This window comes from Tetrahymena thermophila (assembly GCF_000189635.1).
Source record: "Tetrahymena thermophila SB210 genomic scaffold scf_8254582, whole genome shotgun sequence".
Classification (NCBI taxonomy): domain Eukaryota; phylum Ciliophora; class Oligohymenophorea; order Hymenostomatida; family Tetrahymenidae; genus Tetrahymena; species Tetrahymena thermophila.
The window spans coordinates 912655-928459 of NW_002476353.1; the positions used below are offsets into that span (position 1 = coordinate 912655).

General features: G+C 21.3%; 5 protein-coding genes across 5 annotated transcripts; 2 read left to right on the forward strand and 3 right to left on the reverse strand. All coding sequences in view use genetic code 6, as the record gives it.

The window, feature by feature from the left end:
* Positions 1-1029: 1029 nt before the first annotated feature.
* TTHERM_00133490 (transmembrane protein, putative) lies at positions 1030-1488 on the reverse strand (the record flags this gene model as incomplete). Its single annotated transcript, XM_001019628.4, has 1 exon — positions 1030-1488. The coding sequence occupies exon 1, from the start codon at positions 1426-1428 to the stop codon at positions 1030-1032; it is 399 nt and encodes a 132-aa protein (XP_001019628.3). The 5' UTR covers positions 1429-1488.
* A 3901-nt stretch (positions 1489-5389) lies between these two features.
* Positions 5390-6154, reverse strand: TTHERM_000133479 (transmembrane protein, putative; the record flags this gene model as incomplete). The annotated part of the gene is made up of 1 exon (XM_012798534.1): positions 5390-6154. The coding sequence occupies one exon, from the start codon at positions 6152-6154 to the stop codon at positions 5390-5392; it is 765 nt and encodes a 254-aa protein (XP_012653988.1).
* A 785-nt stretch (positions 6155-6939) lies between these two features.
* Positions 6940-7668, forward strand: TTHERM_00133480 (hypothetical protein; the record flags this gene model as incomplete). Its single annotated transcript, XM_001019627.3, has 1 exon — positions 6940-7668. One exon carries the CDS (start codon positions 6940-6942, stop codon positions 7666-7668), a length of 729 nt encoding a protein of 242 aa, XP_001019627.1.
* Positions 7669-10365: 2697 nt separating this feature from the next.
* On the reverse strand, positions 10366-11566 carry TTHERM_000133469 (transmembrane protein, putative; the record flags this gene model as incomplete). The annotated part of the gene is made up of 2 exons (XM_012798535.1): positions 10366-10978; positions 11046-11566. The coding sequence occupies 2 exons, from the start codon at positions 11564-11566 to the stop codon at positions 10366-10368; spliced, it is 1134 nt and encodes a 377-aa protein (XP_012653989.1).
* Positions 11567-12569: 1003 nt separating this feature from the next.
* Positions 12570-15448, forward strand: TTHERM_00133470 (actin; the record flags this gene model as incomplete). Its single annotated transcript, XM_001019626.3, has 7 exons — positions 12570-12743; positions 12805-13125; positions 13205-13828; positions 14079-14510; positions 14573-14714; positions 14912-15135; positions 15188-15448. 7 exons carry the CDS (start codon positions 12570-12572, stop codon positions 15446-15448), a joined length of 2178 nt encoding a protein of 725 aa, XP_001019626.1.
* Between the last annotated feature and the right edge of the window lie 357 nt (positions 15449-15805).

Below are 15805 nucleotides of genomic sequence, written 5' to 3' on the forward strand. Positions count from 1 at the left end.
ATTTTGCATTTATTAAAATAAAATTAATTTTAGAAAACTAATATCTAACAAAACATGCAAATATTATGTATTGCATTAATTATATCCAAAACTAATATATTCATGCTATCTTTGCATTTTCAATAAAATATTATACCTTCAGTATTAAAAACATTACATGTAAAAAAAACTATTATAAAAATAAGAGAGTAGCCTTAATTTAAATATTTTATAATGTATTTATTGAAATAAAATTAATTTAAAAAAACTAATATCTAACAAAACAAGCAAATATTATTTATTGGATTAATTATATCCAAAAATAATAGATTCATACTATTTTTTCTGTAGCAAAAATGCAATATATATGCACTGATCAGAAATATATTTAACTTTAGATATAGTAAACTTCTTCAAAGAATTTGATTATTTTAATATTTATTTTTTTTTAGTTTGATTGGTATATCTAGGGTTTCTATTCATGATAAAATATAAATAGAGCCATTATTTTATTTCTAATAATTCATACTTAAAATAAACAAATTAAATTTATTTACACTTACTTTAAATTTTTTAAAAAGAACTTTTGTTTTGATAAACTAATAAATTGTTTTCTTTATAAATTATTATTAATTCTTTTACAAAATAAATAGAAAGTCTTTTCGATGAAATTTTTAATCTTATCTAGAAGATTTTTTGAAAGTATGTATGTAAGATAAATCTAAGAATTTAAATAAAAATACTATCAAATTTATTTATTTTATAATTTCTTTTTGCATAAGTATTTTATTTTCTCAGTATTATAAGGTATGAAAAAGAATTGAAGATTATTTAAGTAAATATATTTTGTATAGTATTATCTACCTATTTATCAATAATTATTAGAGTATATTTGATACATATGCCTAAAAAATAAATGCTTATTTCTTTATATTATGCTTTTGTTATAAAAGAATTTTAGAATTATGACATAAATTTTATAATTTGAATTCACGAATTAACATTAGATTTTTTATTTATTTAATTATTATTAATATAGAGGAAATTTTATCATAGTCCTGAGCATGTGTGATAACGAGGATAGAATACTTGAGAATAGAAGAAATAACTGAGAGATTAGAATTCCTTTTCATGAGTCAAAAAGCAATTTGAAAATAAGTTATCTTGATCAATGTACTCAGATCCCTTGGCATGGTTAATAAAACCCCAAAATTAGGAACATTAAATAGGATTTGTTTCAACTTCAAATTATCTCTCTGATTATTTACAGAATTAGTAATCATCAGCTTAGTCTGAGATGTCATCACAAGTATGAGTGCTAGTGCTATAGCATTGCATCCAATCTGCAACTGTAATCTAGCTAGCAGAGACATCCTTTCTAAAAAGAAGAGTGGTAGCTCCAATTAATGCCAAAGATATTAATGCTACTGCTAAAATAGTGTTTCTCATTTTATATTTCTTGTTTTTTTTTACTTTACAATTAAATCTTTTTTCTTATATTATTAATTAATTGATGAATGAATCTCTTGTTTGGTTAGCTAAATTTTACATATTTTGATTTAAATTCATTAATCAAATCTTTTAATATTCGTTTGTGGTAAAATATTACAAGGTACAATAGGGAAATTTGAAATAAACAGATCAAATCTTACAAATTTTAATCAAAATTATATGATTGAATAGAATTTTTCTGATAAAACTTTATTCTTTTAAAGACTAATTGATTTCTCCTATTAATTTTAATTTGAAATTTTTAAGTAAAATCAAATCTCTTTAAACTGTTTTTCTTGCAAACAATAGATTTCCTATTTAACTATTTTATTTTTTCAACTTAAAAAGAAAATAGGTTATATTCAATCAGATTTAAAAAAAGCTCTTTACTCTTTTTTAAAAGTTAGTTTTTTTCTAACATATTATTTAAAAATTAGAATAACAAAACATAAAATATAAATAATTTTGATATTTATTTATGCTATTAACTTAACTTAAGTTTTTATTATTCATAAGCATACATTTTCTATTGATATAAATAGTAAAATAAACTTAAAATATAGATTGAGATCACAGAATATTTCTAATTTAAATGATAATAACTATATGTGCTTTTTCGAATGTTCTAAATATTCTAAAATTTACAATAATTTTTTGTAAAGAATATTTTAGAATATATTTTGTGATATCAATTATCTAGTATAGAATGATTTTTTCGTCTAAAGTTTAAACATCAAACAACATTTTTTCAAGTTTGAAGTAAAAAATTTAATCAAAATAAAAATTGTATTATTTTAAATGTAAAATTAAAATCTGCTTTTATAAGATTTAACAAACATGAAGTAGATTATAATTATTAAATGTGTTAAAATAAAATTTTTCTGTGTTTCAAAAGAATTTTTTTTTTATGACTAATATAAATGAATATATCAGATTGTTACTTTCTTAAAATAGCATAAAAGTTACTCTTCAAAATTTGTATTTTTAATTACCATAATAGCTAATAATTATTATGATTATTTCGAAAATCCTAACTTTTTTTCATAAAATTAATTTTAATAAAATTAAAATGTTCATAAATATTCAATTTGTTTAATAAAATCTGTTTTATTTTTTGCTTATATAAAAGGTGTTATAAAAATAGTTTTTTTTACTCTAAGTTTTATCAAATATAAACAGAATTCGCTGGCAGATAAATATAATAAAAATTAAATTCTTGTTGTTGGAATATTTTATTCCTAATTAAAATATTAATTAATTGATTACATATTTAAAATTTATGTTTTTACAGATTTTTAACTAAAGATTTTATTATGAAAAAATTTAATATTTCTTTCATAAAGTTGAAAATTTTTGTTTGTCTTAAATAAAATAAAAATTTTTAATTTTAAGCAGCATTTTTAGTACTGCTCAAAAATTAAAAACGGCAATTTTTTTTATTTCTTTGTTGATTTTAATTTTAGCAAATAGATTTTCTCATGCCCTTAATTTAAAAACTAACATTTCATATTTAAAAAAATGTTTGTTACTCTATAAAATAATATTATTTTAGCTAAATAATAAATATTATATTTTGTTTTATAGAAAATAGCATACTTGAGTTGTTCATATATTATTTATAACTTACTTTTATATATTGTTGATTATATTAATCATAATTTATAGAAAAAACCTTAATTATTTTTTTAGTGATTGGTAAAGATTTTATAAAAAAAGAAGTGAAATATAATTCGAGAGAAACTTAAAAGCTAATTTTTTAAAAATTTAATAAAGGTTTTTTCTTTTATTATATAATTTTTTCATTCTGCTTTATATAACACAATTATTTATAAAAATGAGTAATATTGAAACAAGATCTATAAAAGTCAATTAATTTTATAAAATAATAATAGAAATTTATAACCAACAATTGATACTTTATTTTATAATTGCTAATAGAATTTTATTGATGATTAAAAAAATTCGATAAATATTTAGATTTCTAGTATTTAGCATTTAAAATAGTAGGTATTTTTGAGATATCTTAAAATATTCTATTTATATCTACAATAAAAAGCATTATTAAATAGATAGATAATAAGAAAAATAAAATTTAATTAAAATGACTTTTAATTAAATGTTTTCATCAAAAATTTTCCAAAAAATATTTTCAAGCACTTGAATTTTTAAGAATTATGATGCTGGCTTAATTCATTTATATTAATTTATTTATTCTTTTATCTATGAGTAAGAACAAGATTAGTTACTAATTCCAAAAATATGTAAAAAGTTACAGATTTTTACAAAGAAAAAGCATTCTACTTTACTAGAATAGTGTTTTATAAATGAGATTGAATAATTCAAAAAATAAAAAGCTGTTTGCATTTTCACTAATCAAAAAATATTAATTATATTTTGTATTTATTTTGTAGCTAGTTAGAAACAAGTATATTTTTATAGCCTTAATTATATGCAAGAACTTAATAGATAGTATATTTTTACAGTTTAATTTAATTAAAAATTTTTAGTATTTAAATTTGAAGATTGAGATCATCAATCAATCAATCTATATGTATGTATGTATGAATATAAATTATATATTATAATTGATTTATTTGGCTAGTTAGATGGTTGGTTTGATTAATCAAAATTTTGTTTACAGAAGAAAATAAAATTGTTTAGAGTTACCTTAATTAATATCTTTTAAGAATAATTTAAACAAATATTTATTTCAATTGATTTAATTTACTAGTTTGTATTTTATTTAAAAAAAAATATTAGTATTCAAATTTCACTATTTGTATTCTTTTGATGAATTATTTTTGGTATCATGATTTTTAAATGCATAGAGCAGTAAATAAAAACACCATTAGATTAATTATAATAAGTTAGTAAAGTTAGAGGTTAGAATTATTTAGTTTTAATTAAAATTGAAAATTGTAACAGTAAAAGAAATTTTTAATATTGAGAATATAAAATAGCTGATGCAGATTTATTAATATAATTCATGTTTGTTTTTATTATAACTAAAGTTAAGTTATTAAGTAGTATTTGTAATTCTGTTTGGTTTATTTTATATTATTATTTGCTCAAAAATTTCTTTAGATATTTCCTAGTAGTTTATTAATTGTTACTTGAATAAATAAAAATTAAATGCGTTTATCTTTATTTATTTTATTAAAATAGTGACGTTAACTTTTTGTGATCTTTAATTAAAACATAAATTCAAAAGTAATAACAAACATTTTTCTTTTAAGAACATCCGCTGAATGATATTTAAAGGCAAATATTTGATTAACACAACTAGGAAAAATAGTCAATTTGATATTTAAAGTATTTTTTAGTCGATAATCTTACAATTTTACTTTTTGATTAACTTTATCTAAATGAAGAAATTTTTAATTGCCAAACTAGACTCTGCTTAACATTTAAAAGGGAAAAATTTTGGATTCCTTATTTGAGAGAAATTAATTAATTTATTTTTCACAAAATTTCATTTATCCTTAAAACATAAAATAAAAATAGTATTTATGTTTTGTTTTTTATTTTCATTTAACTTTTTTAACTCTTGATTGAATATTTTTTTCAGTTTTAGTTGATATAGAAAAGTTTGTTTTTGAAATTTTCTTTTTTTATGATGCTTAATGAAATATTGATAGATGATTGGTAGAAACTCGTTTACATTTATAAAATTAAAATTTATATTTAAAAAAAAAATAGACACATATTTTGATCAAAATTTTTAATAATTTATTAGGTCGTATTACAACTTTTCTTTAATTTTTTAAAAGACTTATGTTGTAAAATAGTATGAGTTTTTTTAATTTTTGGAAAATTCATGATAACAATTCTAATAATGTATTTTTAAGGAGAAGAAATAATCGAAATGGGGGTATTAATAATCAAAATAGCATATGTATTTACCTAACTTTTACATATTTCAAATATAATGATTGGTGTTTTTTGTAAGTAATTAAATAATTTAATTATTTAAATAATCAAATAAAAGTAACATGCATTTTAAAGTTAGAAATTAAACATTTGGAGTTAATGGCAAAAATAAAATAGTAAAGTATTTATATAAATAGGTATTAAGCTAAATTTAAGCTAAATAGATTTGAAATAAATCATACAAGTATGTATGTACCAATGAATGAAGGTAATTTGGCAGATAGGTGAATGAATAATGAGTGACTAGATTATCGAATGGTGTAAAAAAGAATATAAATAGAAGAATTGATATCACGATTAGAAAAAGTAAGGAAATAAAAAAGATAATAATATTAGCATAATTCAATAGATTAGGTGGGAAATAAATTGAGAATGTATCCAATTATATGTAGCGAGATGTAATAATATAAAGAACTTTATATATTATAAATTACTTAAAGGCAAATTTTGATTTGAGGGTAGCTCCTAAATTTAAATCTGCATGCGTGGTTTTAATTTATTGTTTTAAGTTCCTTGCAGGCATATATTTTAAAATAGTTTAAAATAAAATATTCCTCAATCTACATTAGTTAGTTATACTGATTAAATTATTTAAGAAACATTTCAACGTAATTTAAATTATTTACCTGGTCGCTATTTGATATTTATTGTAACAAAAATGAAAAATAAATAATTTGATTTAGGCAAAATAAACCAGCTTAAATTAAAAATTGTAAGTATGTATGTGTGTGTCTTAAATTAAAAAAGGCTACATGATACGAGAAATATTGAAGCGAATTGAAGAAGAAACGTATTTTGTTTAGATGAAATTTTTGCTTTTTAAATAGACATTTTTTGTACTTTTTTTTTAAAAGTAATATTTTTTATATTAGATAATAAAAAATGCATTCAATACTGCTTTTATTATTTAAGCTGCTCGATAGCGCACAAAAGTAAAAAAAAAAGGGCTAATTTAAAGAAGTTGTAGTTTATTATTAAATTATGCAATTTTTTTAGAAAGCAATTATCGAATCAACCCAATCAAGCTTTTTATTTTAAGGTGAATATTTTTCTTCTATTATTAAAACTTAATATTTAATTAATTAATTAATTTTCCTTTGGCCTCTTCATCCTTCCTTACTAATTATTTAAATGAAAAAAATTTATAAACATTTAAACAAAAATTAATCAAATAAAAATTAGATACTAACAATCAAATAAACAAACAATTAATCCATCCATCAATCAACTAAACAAAATAAAGTCTAACTTTATTATACTAAATAAAAAAACCACGAAAATCTAATATAAAAATTACAAGAATCCTTATAAAATCACTACAATTAGTAACCAACTGACTAGAAATCTGTATAAACTAAATCATTAGACTGTTGAAATCTTTGCAGCTTACTTAAACCTACACTAACATACTAAACTCTTTTAAATACTACTTTCGTTTTGTAAGAAGAATAATATTTTGAAAGTCAAGTATATTTTATTTTAAACTTGCAACAAAGCAAACAAACAAACTAACTAAGTACTAATCTTCTAAATAAAATAATGGGCTGTGCTGTAGGAAAAGAAAAACCTACTTCTAGAGAAACCAAATTCACTTTAAAAGCCTAAGAGCTTTGCGAAAATTTTAATGAGTTGAAAATTGATATCATCAAGACTAGAAATCTTTTATATTAAAAATTCAATATTAAAAACCGTATTAAATCAAGCAGCGGTGATTCGAAAAATTCTATTGATACCTAGACTTTTACAGGTAATATACAACATGTAAACAAAGACTTCTCCAAAAATACTACCTTTGTAAACATCTAAAATGAGGATTAGATTACAGGTGTTTAAATTTAAACTCTTTAAAATATTCCTAATACATCATAAATGGTAAGTATCGAAGACTTTATCATGATTGACACCGCTACAGAGTGGAAATACTTCAAGGAGACATATACAATTTACACAAGCAATCACAAAAACACCTAAAAAATATGTGACATGTGTCGCTTTTTCCTCTAAAAAATGGAAGAATAAGTTAGCCATCTAGAAGAAATGAATAAATAATCTGACATTTTGTACAAGTGTGTACGTGCATTTAAAAACGAAATGAAGAACAAGCGCTCTAACCTATTCAACGATCTTGGCTTGATTGTTGAAAATTCAAAAAAATTGCTTGATCAACTCAAGTCAACTAAATCAAACGTTTCTCAACTTTCGCTTATGACTTTAGTGGCTGATACATCAGATTCTTTGGTGAACTGCAATTCGATCCAAGCCCACTGATCCACAAAACTTTTAAAAAATTTTCAGATGTGAATAGCAAGATTGTAAAATACTAAACAAATAAACAAATATATTACCAACTTTCCCATAATTAAATTACAATAAATAGATCAACTTATTACAAAATACTAATTTCGACTACCAAATATAAAATAAAAAACATAAACCAATCAACCATATTAACCAAAACACCCTTTCCCAAATTTCCAACTATTGTTTTCCTCTAAATTCTCATCCTTCATTCTTTTCTATTTATCTTTGTCTTTCTTAATATAATAAACTATAAAATAAAAGCGTAAACAAACAAAATAACTTCAAATTTTAATAAATTATTATTTTGTTGCATTCATATGTATAAAATGCATATCTACCAATAAGTTATTTTAAATTATTTGCCAAAATATACCAAACCCTCATAAATTAGAGCTTAAAATTAAATTAGTTATTCTAATGTTATTTAGCTACCAAAAAACAATTAAATTTGTTAATAGTAAATATAAACTGACCTCCAATTAAAAAAAGCATTTTTAAATGAAATTGCTTATTGAGCCTTACTAATATTTAAGTAAATAATTTCAAATTTGAGTAATTAATAATAATCGCTTTTAGTCAATAACTTAGGCCTTGATTTTATAAATATATCACCAATCACAAAAACAAAAAATTTTAAGAAAATTTATATAAATTCAGGAACGAATAATTTAAAATTTCCCACTTACTTACAATCTAAAGTAAAAGAATAGATCAATCTGAAATAGATAATGTGCAGACTTAACCAAGATATTTTTAACTAATTAGAATAGCATTAATCTTCAAAAAAAAAAAAATGAACTCTACATGAATCATATTTTTGTAGTAATCTATTTCTTCTCAAAGATTCGAGAGCTAGATCTAAAATACCTAATTTGAACTTGATTTTTATTTTTAATAATTTTAAGTGATTATGGCTTAAATAATTCTACTTAAAGGAGCTTATTGTAATTATATTCTATACCAATAAAATGAAAAATTCAACTTTTTATTATTTCTAATAACCACGCAAAGAAAAATTTACTGATCCTATATGTCTTTAAAGTTAATTTAATTGATCATCAAGCAAGCATTTTATGGCACTGTATCAAATTTATAATTCTAATTAGAAATAATTGGTTCATTGAGATAATTAATAAGTTGCGATAGCATAAATTTAGCATTGTTTCATTCAAAAAAAACAAAAATAAATTGAAAACTCAAAATTATTAGCGAATAAAATTAGATTATGTCTTACTAATATATACATTCATTCACACATCACCATCTAATAAATTTTATTAAAAATTCTAAAAATTAACTAATTTTTCATCTCAGTATTTGAAAAATTAAAGTTTTTAAGTAGATTTTTATACTAACCTTATTGATTATTTCATTTAATCCAAGTTATTTATCTTGGTAATATTTAATAAAAATACAAAAATAAGCTAGATGATGCGTTTAGTTCTTTAGCTCTGAAGAAATTCAAATTTAAGCAGAGGATAGATAGTTTATTAAAAGATAAATACTTAGTTAGATTAAAAGAGAAATAAAAACTTTTTGGATGGCTCATAAAGCATAACGCAAATCAAAATACAGTCACTTGAATCATATAAACAATAATAATAAAAAATACTAACATAAAAGAGTGTAAAAATTAAACAGCAAGGAAGACATTAAAGTTATATTATCTCCATCTTATATTTCAATTTAAATTACATTATAATTACTACTTAATTATTTAGATGATTATTAAAATTTATTATATTATGTGTAAATTATTTGTTTGTTTTCTCATCTTTCTTTTCTTTCTCATACATTCACTTATATTCTTATAGTTTTCTAATAAACTACCTCATATTCTTATAATCAAATATCTTATAGATACAAAAAAAGGATACTAAATATCTTTAATTTTTTTATCTTTTATTTTTGATAATTATTTGTAACCTATACCACGAGATCCACATAAATTCAAGCAGCTTTGAGTTCAAAATAGAAAATAATAAATAATCAAATAACTTATTTCTTTAAGATAGATTACATTATTCGATAACATTTTTGTTTTCAACTTTTGTTCCCCACTTTTGCTTTTGGCTGTACAATATAATAAACACACACAAACATTTTTGAAAAAAAATTTTACACCATTCTAAAATTAGAAACATAATTTTAGACTCCAAATAATAAATAATTACATGGTAAATTGAAAATAAAATTAAGAAAAGATGTTTTAATTATAAAGCTTAAAAGTATTTATTTAAATTAGAATAACATGTGCACTTTGAGTAATGTAATGTAATTTGAATTGAATATTTCCTACCAGCAGCCAAGCTCTAATCTTTTATGAAATTCCTTTAAATTGATTTTTATATATATTCTTATTAGTTGATAATTTAGGTATAGTATAATAAACAATAAATTTACTATCATAAATAAAAAATTTTTATATTTTAAAAGCAGAGATGTAAGTTTTTAGACCAAAGGAAATTTTTAAAATGTGGCTTTATTCTATGTTTTGGCATCTTTAACACCTCCACTGATTTAATAGAAATAACAAAATAATTTCATCAAACTAAAGAAAATTATATTAAACAATAGAAATGCACTGTATATTTAGTTCAAAAATTTTTGATTTTTGATAATTTTACTCATGATTTGTATTTGATAATCAAGTATCTTTTACAATCAAAATTTCTTTTGGTGGTTGTGCTTACAATTTAGCAAATATTGCTTGCTTCTTGTGTTTTTAATAATTAAAAAAATTGCTTATTTTAATTTAAATTACACATTAACCCACTTGCAAACATAAAGTGTAATACAATTAATATTTTTCTTTAAGCAGGAAAATTCATTTAATTTCTATACAATATCTTAAGAAAGCTCCCAATATATAAGTAAAATCCCACAAAATTTGTCTTCGAAATAATTCTAATCAGCTAATAAATTTAAAAATAGCTATTCTTTTGATTGCTTCACTTTTTAATAAATTATAATATGATATTTGAATAAAAGAGTGAGCTGATGTTACTCTAAACCTTAATTCATTCCTACCATTAAAATACTTTGGTAATTTACAATTTGTAATCCTCTAAATAAGAATTTATTAAAATTTATGATTGGCTGTGAATTCACAAGTTAAACTGTGTTTTTAGTGAATATCTTACTATGAATAATCCTCAATACAAATATATTTAATACTATTTATTAAATTAAATTAATCTGATAATTAAGCAAAAACCACTCTATGATATTTTTATAAATTTTATTGATAGAAAAAAAAATTACTTTTTCGTTCATCCTGTAAATAAATTAAGTGATTTTTATGTAGCAGATTACAATAAATTGTAAAGTATTATTGCAAATACATCTTTTATCCAAAAAATATTTGAATTATTTACAATTATAAAGAAAATCTTTAATTAAATAGCAAAAAACATACCCATATTTTTTTAAATTAATCACTATCAAAATTTTCAGAATAGAGTATTTTATAAGAAAAATTTTGGAAGTAAAATTTATTTTTCTCTTACCTAATTTTATGTATTAAATTTTTCTTATACACACATTCGCTCACTTATTTGCTTTTTGTATGATAAATATGATCTGAAAAAATATTTATTACTATTTTCTCAATTTACATTACCAAACTAAACAAAAACAAAAAAAGCTATTTAAAAAACAACATTTAAGTGCTAATAAAAAAGCCAGATAAATAATTTATTTTATCTTAATGATTGCTTTTTGAGTGTTCTTTAATTGAAACCTATATAATCCATTTATTTATTGTAAAAACAAAATCAAATTTCATCAATTCCTTCTATTTTTTTTTAGTTACATTTTTACCTTCTTTAGCTTAGAAATACAATTTATTGTATTATTTAATCATATATTTAATTCAAAGAATGTTTAAAAGTTAATACTTTTAATAATTGATCTAACAATATAAAATATTTAATTGGAATTTAGAAAATATATTTTGAATACATCCAAAATTTATAAATTGTAAATTAAAGAGTCATATTTATTTTTTCAGTAAGAAAAGATTATTCCTTCTAATATTTTGTAATAAATATGGGTTTTAACAAAGTTAATTTTTTTCTTAACAGATGTTGTTCCGTTTTTATGATTGAATGTATTATTAAATTCTTTGAAATCATCCTTACTTTTTTTAAAATGAAATTCAGATCTTAATTTTTGAATATTAACCTTAAAATATTTATTAAATTACATGAATTAAATGGTAACTTTGTAAACTTATTATCTTTTAAAATATGATAATACATTATTATTAACATTTATTTTAGTTTTATGTCCTACTTATTGTTTAGTTAGCAGTTATGATCTGTTTTAATTTATTAAAATGACACATTTTACCTTCTTCCTTAAAGTATGCTCTTAGTAAATAGAGATGAAAAAAATATTTTAAAAATATGTTGACCAAAAATAGTTTCTTTTCTTATGATTAACAAATTTTAAGTTTTTTTAAAATAAATACCCAAGAGTCTAACCAAAAAACAAGGATTACCTTCTGATTCGTTCATTTTTAAAAATTGTTTCATAATTAAAATATAAAATTAAATTAATTTTAAACAACTATTTTTTTGATAAAATTAAGATTTTTGAAGCATTCAAATAAGTTTTAATATTTAATATTTCATTTAATACAAAGTATTTTTTAATCGTTCGTTTGTTTAAATGACAAATAAAATATATTATTTAAAATTAAATATAGATCGTTGCTTCATTTGCTCTTTCATTTATTATTTTATGTATGTTTTGTAAATATTAAATAAAAAATATTGATTTTGAAAGATATTGCGCAAAATTAAATTCAATTAATAATTATTAAAGAAAAAGGATATAAATAGCTAAAGAATAGATAGGTAGAAATGAAGACATAGAAATATTTAAGAGAGCCTTAAAGATTTTTGATATATGATGTGCGTTAATACAATAATCCATTATATGAACCTGCTAGCGATAGAAAACCTACATTGATTTAGAATGATTATAATACAGAAATACCAATTTTAATTGACTATGGTAGTGGCATAACAAAAGCTGTAATTTACAATTTTAATTGCTTATTTTTTTAATCGCTTAATATAATTATTTTTGTTAAAGGGTTGGGGTAATAGTACTAAACCTGATCTCTCAGTGCAATCATTACTTAGCAAGTCTAAAGACTCAAAAACTAGCATAACTTAGGCATTAACTTCTAGCAAGATAAAAGATGTTGATTTATTCAAGGGAAATTATAGATCGCCTTATGAAAGAAATATAATATAGCAATTTGGTTTGCTAGAAAACCTTAATGATTTTATTTTTAATGAGATTGGTGTAGTTGAATCCAAGGTAGATCATCCTTTGATTATAACTGAACCTGTTGCCAACCCAGAATATTGCAGATAAAATTTGCTTGAATAATATTTCGAATGTTATGAAGTAAAAATATTTACAAAATATCTTTATTTTAAAAAAGATGTTAGTTAGACGCTAAGGGTGATATATTTTTAAAAATTAGATTCCTTCTGTGATGATAGGTGTAGATACATTTTTTGCAACATTTTATGAATTCGGGTAGGATAGATATCAATCTGAAACATGCTTAATTATAAGTATAGGCCACACCACATGCCACATTATTCCTATGGTAAATGGCTAGATAATTTTTGAAGAAATAAAGAGAATAAATGTTGGATATTTTAATAGCTTTGAAGTTCTATATAAGCAGCTTATTTTAAAGAACAATCATTAAAAACATCACTTAGATTATTAAACTGTTTAAGCAATACATTTGAATAATTGTTCTGTTGCTGTTAATTATGATGAATAGCTTAAATATTTAAAATTAGGCACAGATGGTTTCCAAAATAAATTTTATAGCAATCCTATTGTAAGAGAAAACAACATTCTTACTGATTTAGAGTGTCTATAAGAACCTATTTACATAGATTTCCCTATACAATAAAAAATTATAGATGAAAGCGAACTTCTAAGAAAGTAAGAAATTAGATAGAAATAAGCAGAGAGACTTAAAGAAGCAATGCAAAAAAAAAGGGAAGAGAAAAAAAGAGCTCATGAAAAAGAGTTAGCAGAACTAGAATCATTAGAAATTAAATTCAAGGAAGACTAACAATCAGCAAAAGTAAATTAAAAATTTAAATAGGAATATTTTTTAATAGAGTTGTATGGTGCATTATTAATATTATTAATGATTCGATAGATAGATTGATACCTGTTCATATTAGTTTTAGAAATAAATTACTTTCAATTTGCTAATTCAATTAATAAGTTTGAATTTATTTTTATTTTGGCGGAAGTTATCAATCACCAATAAAAATTTTATTTTTCATATTTTCAGAAATATTTTAACAAATATTTATTTTTTAAAAAAGATGGTTATAGAGCAGTATTTTGGTAAAGGTAAGGGAATAGAAGAAGTTCGTAAAAGAATATAAAAAGTCAAAGTAAAACTAGGCTTTCTCCCAAAAGACACTTTGGAAGAAGATAAATATACCCTAATAAATATTGCAGATTCTTAGCTAACAGCTTAGCAACAAAAACAAAAAAAATTACAAATAATACAGAAGCAAGCTGCAGAAACAAGAGCTGAAAAAAAGGCTCTTGAAAAATAGAAAAAAGAGGAAATAATTAAAATGAAAACTTCTAACCCAGAAGTTTATCTGAATATGCTTTATGAAAAAAGATTAAAAATAATAAAGAAAGTAGATGAAAAAAAGAAACATCAACAAGAGCTTTCCACTAGAAATTCTAGAGTTAACTAAAAAAGAATGTAAACTATTGCTTAGTTAGGAGCTTCTGAGAAAGTATTTCAATCTATTTATTTTTAAGAATATTACAATCTAATTTACTTTTTATTCATTCAAAGATCGGAAAAGATGATAATTTTGGTATGAACGATGAAGATTGGAATATCTATATTGGCATACAAAAGGACTATGAATCAGATGAAGAGAATTAAGAAATGAAGCTAAATGAAATCGAAATAGAATTGAGAGAAATGGATCCAAGTAATTCAAAAATACTTTTTTTATTTAAAAAATTTTTTTTTCTTCTTTTGAAATTTTTTCTTTGAAGTTATTAAATAAAGAAGATTAAATTAATAATTTTATAAAGCAATATTTAATTGGTTTTTTTCTAAAAGAATTGCTAATAATTATTCAATTATTTTTAAATATATTTGTTTACTAATATTATTTTATTTTAGATTTTGATGATAAAATCAAAATTGGTGAAGTAAATCCGTACGGTCTTAGTATGTAAGAACCATTTATAGAACTTTCAGTAGATCGCTTTAGAGGTAACGAAGCTATATTCTAGCCAGGAATAGTTGGAGTTGATCAATCAGGTCTTTCAGATGTTATCACATTTGTGCTTAACAAATTCCCAGCAGAAACATAAGCAAAGCTTCTTTCAAATATAAGAATCACTGTATTTAAATTAAAGAAAATAATATTTATTTAATTTTTTTATATATTTACAGGGAGGAGGTAGTGTTATGCAAGGATTAGCTAAAAGAATGGAAAGAGATTTAACTTCTAACTTCAAGGTAGGAAGTGTTGTTTAAGTTAATCTTATGTCGGAACCTATATTTGGTGCTTGGCTAGGTATGCAAAAAGTTTATAAATAATATGGAAATAAATTAAATGATTACTTTATTTCTAAGCAGGAATATTTTGAAAAAGGATCTTCTGAAGGTCTTTTTAAAAGTAATCCTTTTTCAAATGTTGTTATTCCTTATTGAGTATATTTTTTATATGAAAGTGTTTGTATAAATATGGCTTTGCTAAAATCAAATTTAACTTGACTATTTTTATGAATTTGTGTACTAATTATAGTTTTTATTTTGATATAATTTATTACTTTTTAATATAGTAGTTAGTTGTGTGTGGTGTAATGAAATAAATTTGATTGGATATTAAAATAGGAAAAATAAAAAAGACATAGTATCTTAATTAAAAATATTATTAAATTTAAGATAAAAGTATGAGTAAATTTAATGTATTAATAAGCCAAATAATATATCTCCTATAACATTAATTGATATAACAAATGGAGACTGTTTTGTGTTTTATAATAATTTTACAGAGTTGCACTAACC